This window comes from Hemitrygon akajei, chromosome 22 (genome assembly GCF_048418815.1).
Source record: "Hemitrygon akajei chromosome 22, sHemAka1.3, whole genome shotgun sequence".
NCBI lineage: Eukaryota > Metazoa > Chordata > Chondrichthyes > Myliobatiformes > Dasyatidae > Hemitrygon > Hemitrygon akajei.
The window spans coordinates 64,895,690-64,908,729 of NC_133145.1; the positions used below are offsets into that span (position 1 = coordinate 64,895,690).

A 13,040-nucleotide genomic window follows, 5' to 3' on the forward strand; every position below is an offset into this window, starting at 1 on the left:
TAAACAGGAGGGAGCCACCACGTTCCTTGGGTCTTTTCCCGTTACCTGGAGGGGATGTTCTCACACCAGATGCACAGAGGGAAGGAGCAGAGACACCTGGTACAGAAAACTGGAAATTCAATGACCTTAGCCAACCAAGGTCGAACACAAGCCTAAAAGTAAGAAGTAAAATTATATACTGTGTAATATTCATTTCTAGTCCTATATGCATTTCAGGGATAAATTATCCATGGACCTCATTTTATTTTGTATTATTGGGGCAGCATGGCAGCAGGTCATATCCCTAAGGCTCTCTATTCCAGTATCCCATTGACATGCTGATTGGTAACTTAATTGGGTACTGTAAATTACTCCTCATGTAGTTGGGTCTTGATAGTACAATGTAAGGGTGAGATCAAGTTTAAATTTATTGTCATCTGACTGACTGTACAGGCAAATCAGAGTGAATAAATTCCCAGGGCCTGATGTGGTGTTTTCTCGGACACTACGTGAGGCAAATGTAGAAATTGCTGGGGTCCTAGCAGAGATATTTAAATCACCCTTAGCAACAGAAGAGATACAAGAGGACTGGAGGATAGCCAGTGTTGTTCCACTGTTTAATAAAGGCTTTAAACATAAACCAGGAAGTTATGGGCCAATGAGTCTGGCATCAGTTGTGGGAAAGTTATTGGAAGGTATTCTACAGGACCGGATATATAATTTTTTGGATAGACATGAACTGATTAAGGATAGTCTGAATGGCTTCATGCATGTTAAATCATGTCTAACCTCGAGTTTTTCAAGGAAGTTACCAGGAAAGTGGATGAAAGTAAGGATGTTGTTTATATGGACTTTAGTAAGGCATTTGACAAGGTCCCACATGGGAGATTGGTCAAGAAAGTTCAGTCGTCCGGCAATCAAGATAAAGTAATAAACTGGATTAGACATTGGCTTTGTGGGAGAAGCCAGAGAGTGGTAGTAGATGGTTGCCTCTGACTGGAGGTCTGTGTCTTAAAGGTGTGCCATAGGGATTGGTGTTGGGTCCTTTGTTGTTTGTCATCTATATCAATCATCTGGGTGATAATGTGGTTAACTTGATCAGTAAATTTTCAGATGACACAAAGATTGGCTCTCATGTCTTGCAGAAGGATGTGCATCAGTTGAAAAATGGCAAATGAAATTTAATGCAGACAAGTGTGAGGTATTGCGCTTTGGTAGGACCAACCGGGGCATATCTTACACAATGAACAGTAGGGCATTGAGGAGCGTGGTAAAACAAAGGGTCCATAATACAATCCATAATTTTTTGAAAGTGGCGTCGCATGTAGATAGGGTTGTAAAAAAAGCTCTTGACACATTGGACTTCTTAAATCAATGTATTGAGAACAGATGATATGTTGAAGTTGTATAAGACATTGGCAAGGCCTAATTTGGAGTATTGTGTGCAGTTTTAGTCACCTACATACAGGAAAGATGTAAATAAGATTGAAAGAGTACAGAGAAATTTTACAAGGATTGTTGCTGGGTTTGGAGGACCTGAGTTATAAGGAAAGATTGAATAGGTTAGAACTGTATTCCTTAGAATGTAGAAGACTGAGAGGAGATTTGATAGTGGTCTACAAAATTATGAGGGATATAGATAGGGTAAATGCAAGCAGTCATTTTCCACTGAAGTTGGGTGGGACTGTAACTGGAGGGTTAAGGGTGAAAGATGAAAAGTTTAAGGGGAACTTGAGGGGAATCATCTTCACTCAGAGGGTTGTGAGAGTGTGGATTGAACTGCTAGCAAAATGAGGTCCATGTGAGCTTGATTTCGACATTTAAAAGTTAATATCACACCGTGGAGAAAGAGACCCCAGTGATCCTCTTGGTGGTTTTTACTGTCTTATCAACTGTCCAGTCTTGCGGTCCAGTTCCTCAATGATGCAGCCAGACCAAACACTTGATAGTATTTCTGTAGAAAGTTGTTTGAATGGGGGAAGGCAAATTTTGCACAACTTTATATACTCAGAAAGTGTAGATGCTGCTGTACCTTCTTGACTGATGAGGATGTGTCGTGGGTCCAAGTTAGATGGTCTGTTGTGTGCACCTAACAGAGTTGATGAGCATGTGAGAAAACATTGATTACAGAGAAATCAATGGAATTTGCAGGATTTCCTTGCAAATTGTGATAGGCTGAGTAGGTTGAATGGCTGCCTCTTTTTACTCCAGAATGAGAATAGAAGTTGGGGATAAATGTCACTAACATTAAATACTAACCACTTTTTGAAAAAGTAAGTGTGACATCAAAATAATGACATGCTTTATAAGTACGTTGAGAGAGTGTAGCTATTGTTCTTTGAAAGTTGAAGTGCTTGGTTTTGGGAAGCATTCTATAGTGGCATGGTAGCATAGCTCTACAGTGGCAGCAATTTGGGTTCAATTCCGTTGTTTGTCTGTCAGGAGTCTGTACATTCTCCCCGTGACCAGGTGCTCCAGTTTCCACCAACATTCCAAAGATATACAGGTTAGGGTTAGTGAGTTGAGAGTGTGCTATGTTAACACCAGAACCCCAGCAAAACTTGTGGACTGCTCCCAGCACATCCTTGGACTGTGTTGGTTGTTGACACATATGACGTAATTCAATGTATCTTTCAATGTATATGTGACAAGTAAAACTAATCTAATTTAAAGCAAAACCTAAGTTAGTAAAATGTGAATTGGATACAGAATAAATGGCTTCAGTCCATTTCTCTTTATTATCCCCAAATAATTGCTTTCAAACACCTTTTGTAATAAGATGGGCTATCCATTCCTATAATTATAACCACTTTAGCTGTGTGCCATTGCTTTATATGAATAAATAGTTTTTTAATATTTTAAATTTTGAATTAGAATTGCTTTATTATTGTCACAGGTACAGAAATGTATCGAAAAGTTTGTTTTGCATAAAGTTCATGCAGATCATCACACAATGTTTTGAGGTAGAACAAGGTAAAACAATAGCAATATTCTCTATAGAGAGGAATGAATAGTCAAAGTTTCGGGCTGAGAACTTCATCAAGTCTAAGCTAAAGAAGTAACCGAATGTAGAATAAAGCAACAGAGAAAGTACGGTGCTGATGTCCAGCATTTGTTGCCCATCTCTAACTGGTCTTGAGAAAATGGTGTTGCTCCAATTCTTAACAGTATTATGATGGAGGGAAGGTAAGAGAATTTTTGCCCTAATGATTTTTATTGTTTTTTAATTTGCTCTCTTCATCATGAGAATACTGCCTTGAAACTGCAGTACTGTTATTAGTCTTTGATTTGAATTGAATTTGCAACTCGTTCAGTCAGGTTCATGGTGTTACAATCCAATCTGTGTTTTGTAATAAGCAAGGTTATTTTTAGAAATTGCTCACCTATCAATTAACAGGATGCTGATTGAATTGCTGATTTCCCCAGGATAATATCGATTTTCCCTTTTGACCTACTTTGACCTGGATCTTCAACTCTATTTCTTAATTTATCAATGATATATTGGTGGACTTGACGTACACGTACTTATCAGTACCTTTGTTTAGTTAATGTTCAGTTGTACAAGTGTAGCAGCTGGCTTTGGCACCTTGCATGCATAAGTGCAGGCTGCTGTTGTGTGTTGCAAATTTGGATTTTAAAAACTGCAGATCCAAGTCTGGCAGCTGAGTGATTTTCTGCTTTCCTTCATTTGCATTAGTTTGTTCAGCTATTTTTGTTTTCCAATCCCCTTCCCCTGCCCCCTCAGCCCCACCCCTGATCCCTTTCCTATTTTTGCTCAGGGTAGATCACATACTTTCAATGGCAAGGGACCTTGAGGGGCTGAGTGGCCTCTCCCAGCTCCTGTTTTCTTGTGTTTCTCTCTTGCCCTGCTCAGATTCAACTGATCTTTTACCCTAGGGCATGGAAGAAGTAGTCTAGTGAGCTAGAAACTGCTGACCTGACTCAAGCCTGACAAGACCTCGCTGTCTGCAACTTTTGGGTTTGTTGCACAAAGAACTGAGGAGCTTTGCTTAAGTCAGATTAGCTTCAGTGATTTATAGTTTGGTGCCCTGTCCTCTATAGTTGCACAGATGCTTGGAATGTTGCTAATGGTGAAGGGGCATTATCTGAGCAGGTATATCCAGCCAGGCACCAGGAGTAGATACAGTCAAAGCATACAGTAAGATCCAACGAGAGGCAGCTTGAGTTCAGGAGGCCTCCAGGACTGAAAATCAATTAGTTTGATTGGATGGATAAAGGAAAGAGGAAAAAAGAAAGTTGAATTGGGGTAATACAATGATTATAGCACAGAAAGAGTCCATTACCATCTCTGCACCAGAGTTCCATCCATACTATCTTCTCCACATGCTCCATAGATTTTTCTTCACCATACATTTATCCATTTCTATCTTGAAACCCACAGTGGCATCATGGGCTCTAGCCTCCCCACCATCGAGGACACCTTCAAATGGTGTTGCCCCAAGAAGGCAACATCCATCGTGAAGGAACTTCATCATCTTGGACATGTTCTCTTCTCATTACTACCACCAGGGAGGAGGTACAGGACTGTACTCGGGTGTAGTCAATGAGCCTCATTCCCTCTGCCATCAAATTTCTGAAGGGCCATGAACATCACCTCACTATTTTCCTGTCTTTTTGCATTACCTATTTATTTTTTATATATTTCTTATTGTAACTTATAGTAATATTTTTATGTATTACGCTGTTATCTCTGCTGCAAAACAATAATTGCATGACATATGCCAATGATAATAAACTTGATTACGATTTTGAACCAGTCTGCTTCACATTTTCATGAGCACTCCAGATAACAATCATCTGCTGCATTATGTAGAGGTCATTTTTCTTCTTCTTCTCACTATTAATTCTCTTTCCCTTTAGTTTTTTTAAAATCTGTGACCTCTGGAACTTGACTCCTGCTCCAGGCGGAGAGTATTCTATATATACTCTGTGATTTTATGTGCTGTTATCAATCTTCCCTCTTCTTTCTCCAAAGGAAACAGTACCAGCCTCTCTTGTATTCTTGGTCTCTGGTATATATGATTATATTTATTCTCAAAAATCTTTCCTAGACTCTCCCTGATATCTTCACATTATTTCCAGATTGAGGTAACCAGATATTAACATACTGCTCCTGTTGAGGCACACCCAGTTATTTTATATTCAGCATGATTTGGATGACGGCATTGATGGCTTTGTGGACAAGTTTGCGGACAATATGAAGATAGGTGGAGGGGCTGGTAGTTTTGAGGAAGCAGAGAGGTTGCAGAAGGACTTAGACAGATTAGGAGAATAGGTAAAGAAATGGCAGGTGGAATGCAGTGCCAGGAAGTGTATGCTCATTCACTTTGGCAGAAGAAATAAAAGTGTAGACTGTTTTCTAAATGGAGAAAATTCAAAAATCTGAGACGTAAATGGACTTGTGACTCCTTGTTCAGGGTCCTCTATAAGTTAATCTGCAGGTTGAGTCTGTTGTGAGGAAGGCAAATACAATGTTAGCATTCATTTTGAGAGGACTAAGATATAAAAGCAAGGATGTAATGTTGAGGCTTTATAAAGCATTGGTGAGGCCTCACTTGGAGAATTCTGACCCTTATCTCAGAAAGGATGTACTGACATTAATAAAAATGATTCTGGGATTGAATGTCTTGTCATACGAGGAGCTTTTGATGACTCAGGGCTCAGAAGAATGAGGGGTGGCCTCAGTGAAACCTATCGAATGTTGAAAGGTCTTGATAGAATGGACGCGGAGAGGATGTTTCCTATGGTAGGAGAGTCTAAGACCAGATGACACAGCCTCAGGATAGAGGGGTGTCCATTTAGAACAGAGAGGAGGAGGAATTTATTTTGCCAGAAAGTGGTGAATCTATGGAATTCATTGCCACAAGCAGCTATGGAGGCCAAGGCATTAGGTATGTTTAAGGCAGAGATTGATAGATTATTGATTAGTCAGGGCATGAAGGGATATGGGGAGAAGGCAGGAGATTGGGGCTGAAATGGAAAATGGATCAGCCATGATGAAATGGCAGAGCAGACTTGATGAGCCAAATGGCCTAATACTGCTCCTATATCTTATAGGCTTATGGTCTTGTGATTTACCTGATTTTATACTCTACCTGTAAAGCCCAGAATTATGTATACCACTTCAACTTGCCCAGCAGCTTTCCCATGACCCCTGCACCCCCTTTGGAACTATATCCTTTGTTCTAATATTGCCTCTCTTCACTTATCTTGGCAAAATCCATTACCTTGCAGATCTTTACATTAAACTTCATCATATATTCATTATTATAACTTCATCATTATACTTCCATTTCACCAACATATTGATATCCTGCTACAATTTATCACTATGCTGTCAGAACTTGTCGTCTTTTGTAAGTGTAGTAATTATGACTTGTATCCTTAAGCCTAAATCATTAAGATAGGCCAAAAGAAAACTAATGACCCTTGGGGAATGCCACATTTACCTTCCTCCATTTCTGAGAAAACAGCCATTCAGCAACACTCAGGTACTTTGCCAACCCTATATCCATGTAATCCATTTGCCCTGAATGAATCCATGATTAAAGCATTTTCCTCCAGGTATCAAATGATTTTGTCCCAAATCAGTGTTTCTAAATGTTTTCCCACCACTGAAGTTAAACTAACTGGCCTGTAGTTGTTCATCCTTAATCCAATTTTTGAACAAGGAATAATTTTGCCATTTACAGAGTTCTGGCTTCTTCTCCATACATGAAGAGCATTAAAGGATTCTGGTCAGTGTCCCTGTGTTTTATTTTCTGTGTTTCCTTCACAATCCTAGAATGTGTTGCAACCAATCCTGGTGACTTGTCTTAGTTCAAGCGGTTTTATAAAATACATCTCTGCTGTCAATTTTTAATATGTCTGGGGTCCCAGCCACTTTAGAAACACTCTCTTCCCTGGTGAAAGCAAATGCAAAGTGCTTATTTAGAACTTAAACATCCTCACATTTGCAAGATGCTGTTGTTGTCCTGAATAAGCCCCACACTTCCATGCATGACCCTTTTACTGTTTACTTATATATATGAAACTTCAATATTTACGTAGGTAATTAATAGTTGGTCAGCATTAGAACACAACAGTAACAAATCTAGGGAATTCAGATCCTGTTTCTAGTATGGAGGTACACTAAATTCTGGGATAATGGATTTAAAAAAATATAAAATGAGATTATTATTGGGCCCTGTGCACTTAAGTTTGAGAGAACTAATTAAATTATTTTACAAAAGTAAGATTACAGGGATCATATAGCCTTCTGTGATTCTTTTCTTGTCATCTTCTATTTTCTTGTCACCTCGGCATGGGAGGTTAGTTAGGAAGATTCATTCGCTAGGTATACATGGTGAGGTAGTAAATTGGATTAGACATTGGCTCAGTGGGAGAAGTCAGAGAGTGGTAGTGGAGGATTGCTTCTCTGAGTGGAGGCCTGTGACTAGTGGTGTGCCACAGGGATCAGTGCTGGGTCCATTGTTATTTGTCATCTATCAATTATCTGGATGATAATGTGGTAAATTGGTCAGCAAATTTGCTGATGATACAAAGATTGGAGGTCTAGTGGACAGTAAGGAAGGTTTTCAAAGCTTGCAGAGGGATTTGGACCAGCTGGAAAAATGGGCTAAAGAATGGCAGATGGAGTTTAATACAGACAAGTGTGAGGTATTGCACTTTGGAAGGACAAACCAAGGTAGAACATACAAGGTAAATGGTAGGGCACTGAGGAGTGCAGTAGAACAGAGGGATCTGTGAATACAGATACAAAATTCCCTAAAAGTGGCATCACAGGTAGATAGGGTTTGTAAAGAGAGCTTTTGGGATATTGGCCTTTATAAATCAAAGTATTGAGTATAAGAGTCGGAATGTTATGGTGAGGTTGTATAAGGCATTGGTGAGGCTGAAATTGGAGTATTGTGTGCAGTTTTGGTCACTGAATTACAGGAAGGATATTAATAAGATTGAAAGAGTGCAGAGAAGGTTTACAAGGATGTTGCCGGGACTTGAGAAACTGAGTTGCAGTGAAAGGTTGAATAGGTTAGGACTTTATTCCCTGGAGCTTAGAAGAATGAGGGGAGATTTGATAGAGGTATATAAAATTATGATGGGTATAGATAGAGTGAATGCAAGCAGGCTTTTTCCACAGGCTAGGGGAGAAAAAAACCAGAGGACATGGGTTGAGGGTGAAGGGGGAAAGTTTAAAGGGAACATTGTGGGGGGGGGGGTCTTCACACAGAGAGTGGTGGGAGTGTGGAATAAGCTGCCAGATGAAGTGGTAAATGCGGGCTCACTTTTAACACTTAAGAAAAACTTGGACAGGTACATGGATGAGAGGTGTACGGAGGGAAATGGTCCAGGTGCAGGTCAGTGGGACTAGACAGAAAAATGATTTGGCACAGCCAAGAAGGGCCAAAAGGCCTGTTTCTGTGCTGAAATATTCTATGGTTCTATTCTTAAAAAGCCTGGAACCTTGACCACATATTTTTAACCTTAATTTTAGATTGATTCTGATTCTGAGTGCTGAAAGCATTCATTATAGCAGAATGCACTCCCTCCCTTTTGTAAAGAAAGGTCAGTTTTCCCAAGTGATCCGAATGTATGAGGGGAGTGTGCAGTAATAGGTTTGTGATTGTGTATTGTGAGCATTGAAGTTCAAATCATTATGTGATCTTTTGTCATTCCTATCAACTGTTGTCATGGTTCATAATAATTCAATAATAAGTTAGAACTAAAACTGTCAGAAATATATTTTGAAGAATAAGAGTTCACTTTTCTCTTGGTCCCTTTCTCCAGAAAAATAAATTTCTTTGTTCTGGCTGTTTCCTGCTAATTTTCATCTACAGCATAAAAGTAATTGTGCACCGAGTTGCAGGACCTGGTGATGGGAGCCATAGTGCACTGTAAATTCATACATTTGTTTAATTGTTAAACACAGTTAGGAGCCCCAACTAGACCAAGTTATAACTTAAATGTTGTTTTCAATTGATTATTAACCAGATTTCAAATCTTACAAATCACAACTAAATTATAATTACTTATTGCTTTATTATTTTGTTGTCTGTTCTTCTATCACTGCTTTTATTTATATTAAATATGCTATCTTCTTTCAGCATTTTTCTCTAAATGCTTCCAAAGTCAAGAAAACATGTTTTCAAGACAAACCTTTGAGACTATGCTTAGAGCTGTATTGCCCAAGTGTTTATATTTCATTTCCTTCCCCCAGCCATGTTTTTAGTGCTTTTCTGAATGAATTTGGCTAATCAGCCATTCAGTGCTAACCTGATTTTTTAAACAGTTATGTTATGCTTACATTATGAATTACACTATTAGAATATGCAGTGGTGGATTCTGTCCTTTTCTTATACATGCATATTGAAGGGGGCTAATTATAGAGTTTGCTCAAAAAAATGTCTGGGTAACAGACACAACTATTTTATATTTCATATTGTAACTTAATTTTTTAATGTAGTGTATGTCAGTGATAATAAAACTGATTCTGATTCTGACCTTGCGTACTGCATAATTTCATGAGTTTATTTTTCTCCATTGCTGACTGAGCTGGTTGTGTCAACGCACAGGAACAAGTCATGACAATGAGAATAAAATTTTATGGGATTGGAGCAAGAAACAATTCTCCTTCAAGGCCAATGGGGAAAAAAATTGTTGTCCAAAGATACCCTTTGCTTTGTACAGTGAAGACTGCCGAAACCCCATTCGATCTTAGCATTCCTGGATGACTGTTCAGTATTTAAATAAACCTAATTATGCACCTCTCTCCATTCATTTCAAACAGGTTAGCAGAATAAAACAATCTGAACTTCATGCTGACATTCCCATTTGAGTTTATAAAATGGAAAGTGGTGGCTAAGTGATTTCCAGCCCTTGAGTTGAAAACATGTAGACTGTAAAGGAGGAGGAGATTGTAGGCAGTAAGGTATCACAAACAAGAGAAAATCTGCAGATGCTGGACATCCAAGCAACACACACAAAATCCTGGAGGAACTCAGCAGGGCAGGAAGCATCTGTGGAAAAGAGTAAACTGTTGACATTTCAAGCCAAAACCCTTCAGAAGGTCCTGCTGAAGGATCTCGGCCCAAAACATCAACTGTACGCTTACGCTTTTCGATAGATGCTGCCTGTCCTGCTGAGTTCTTCCAGCATTTTGTGAGGCAGTAATATATTTTGTGTTTGAGTAGGAAATAGGAAGTTCTCTCCTTAACTATATGGGTTTCCACCGGGTGCTCCCTTTTCCTCTCACTTTCCAAAGGTGTACAGGTCAGGATTAGTAAGCTGTGGGCATGTTATGTTAGTGCCAGAAGTGTGTCAACACTTGCTGGCTGCCCAGCATATCCTCAGACTCTGTGCATCATTGACGCAAATGACACATTTTTACTCTATGATTTGATGTTCCAATGTACATGTGGCAAATAAAGCTAGTCTTTAAAAAAAAAGATCTTTTTAAAAGAACGTGAGTAAATAGTTTTGGAAAAAATCAACGCTGAGGAGATTAAAAACTGTGAATGAAGCTTTCGCTTTTCAATTAGTTCTGTTGCTGCGGTTACTGGCAATTATTTCTTTTACAAAACTTTCCAGCCTGGCCTTTGGGAGCTTGGTTGCTATGGGAGACATCAGGAGAATACTGTTGGGTAAGCTCTTGAACCAGTGGGAAATCCATCTGAAGGTCAGTTTTTCTTGCAGCTAAATGATAAATGTACTGATTTAGGGAACCCAGAAACACTACCTACTGAAAAATAATGAGACATAAAAAGGCTGCAGATGCTGGAAAGCTGGATCAACACATAAAGAAACTGGAGGAACTTAGTGAATCAGAATCAAGTTTAATATCATCAGCACATGTCATGAAATGTGTTAATTTAGTAGCAGTACATAATAATATAGGAAAAAATAAACAAGTAAATCAATTACAGTAAATATATATATATATATGCATATTAAATAGTTAAATTAAAAATAGTGTAAAAACAGAAATAATAAAATTGAGGTAGTGTTCATGGGTTCAATGTCCATTTAGGAATCGATGTCAGAGGGGAAGAAGCTGTTCCTGAATCACTGAGTGTTTATCTTCAGGCTTCTGTACCTCCCACCTGATGGTGAAAATGAGAGAAAGGCATGCCCTGGGTGCTGGGGATCCTCAATGATGGACACCGCTGCTTGGATACTATGAAGGCTAGTACCCAAGATGGAGCTGACTAATTTTACAATTTTCTGTAGCTTCTTTTGATCCTGTGCAGTAGCCCCACTCCCCCATACCAGACAGTGATGAGGTCTGTCAGAATGCTCTCCATGGTACACCTGTATAAGTTTTCAAGTGTCTTAGGTGACAAATCAAATCTCAATCTCACAAATCAAATAGTCACTCTCTTGCCTTCTTTATAGCTGCATCGATATGTTGGGACCAGGTTAGATCCTCAGAGATTTTGACACCCAGGAGCTTGAAATTGCTCACTCTCTATACCTCTGATTCCTCTATGAGGATTGGCTCGTGATCCCTCACCCTACCTTTTCTGAAGTCCACAATCAGCTCTTTGGTCTTATTGGTGCTGAGTGCAAAGTTTTGCCTGGGACACCACTCAACTAGCTGGTATATCTCACTCCTATACACCCACTCGTCTCCACCTGAGATTCTGCCAACAATATAACCATATAACAATTACAGCACAGAAACAGGCCATCTCAGTCCTTCTAGTCCGTGCCGAACGCTTACTCTCACCTAGTCCCACCTACCTGCACTCAGCCCTTAACCCTCCGTTCCTTTCCCGTCCATATACCTATCCAATTTTTTTTTAAATGACAAAATCGAATCTGCCTCTACCACTTCTACTGGAAGCTCGTTCCACACAACTACCACTCTCTGAGTAAAGAAGTTCCCCCTCGTGTTACCCCTAAACTTTTGCCCCTTAACTCTCAACTCATGTCCTCTTGTTTGAATCTCCCCTACTCTCAATGGAAAAAGCCTATCCACGTCAACTCTGTCTATCCCCCTCATAATTTTAAATACCTCTATCAAGTCCCCCCTTAACTTTTTACGCTCCAAGTGATAAAGACCTAACTTGTTCAACCTTTCTCTGTAACTTAGGTGCTGAAACCCAGGTAACATTCTAGTAAATCTCCTCTGTACTCTCTCTATTTTGTTGACATCTTTCCTATAATTCGGTGACCAGAACTGTACACAATACAGTACTCCAAATTTGGCCTCACCAATGCCTTGTACAATTTTAACATTACATCCCGACTCCTAGACTCAATGCTCTGATTTATAAAGGCCAACATACCAAAAGCTTTCTTCACCACCCTATCCACATGAGATTCCACCTTCAGGGAACTATGCACCATTATTCCTAGATCACACAGTTCTACTGCATTCTTCAGTGCCCTACCATTTACCATGTATGTCCTATTTGGATTATTCCTACCAAAATGTAGCATCTCACACTTATCAGCATTAAACTCCATCTGCCATCGTTCAGCCCACTCTTCTAACTGGCCTAAATCTCTCTGCAAGCTTTGAAAACCTACTTCATTATCTACAATGCCACCTATCTTAGTATCATCTCCATACATATTAATCCAGTTTACTACCCCATCATCCAGATCATTAATGTATATGACAAGCAACGTTGGACCCAGTACAGATCCCTGAGGCACACCACTAGTCACCGGCCTCCAACCTGACAGTTATCCACCACTACTCTCTGGCATCTCCCATCCAGCCACTGTTGAATTCATTTTACTACTTCAATATTAATACCTAACGATTGAACCTTCCTAACTAACCTTCCGTGCGGAACCTTGTCAAAGGCCTTACTGAAGCCCACATAGACAACATCCACTGCTTTACCCTCGTCAACTTTCCTAGTAACGTCTTCAAAAAATTCAGTAAGATTTGTCAAACATGACCTTCCACGCCAACAATCGTTAGTAAATTTATGGATGGCATTTGAGCTATGCTTAGCCACACAGGCGTATAGAGAGAGTAGAGCAGTGGGCTAACCACACACCCCTGAGGTGCGCCAGTGTTCATCATC

At 39.6% G+C, this 13,040-nt stretch overlaps 1 protein-coding gene across 4 annotated transcripts in view; it reads left to right on the forward strand.

Moving 5' to 3' along the window:
* Nucleotides 1-13,040, forward strand: part of spag9b (sperm associated antigen 9b) — a 288,655-nt gene that overhangs the window by 174,008 nt on the left and 101,607 nt on the right. For all 4 annotated transcript variants that reach the window (XM_073026482.1, XM_073026481.1, XM_073026483.1 and 1 more), the window contains one exon: nucleotides 8-158. In XM_073026482.1, coding sequence (XP_072882583.1) covers nucleotides 8-158 — 151 coding nt within the window. The remainder of the gene's footprint in view (nucleotides 1-7; nucleotides 159-13,040) is intronic.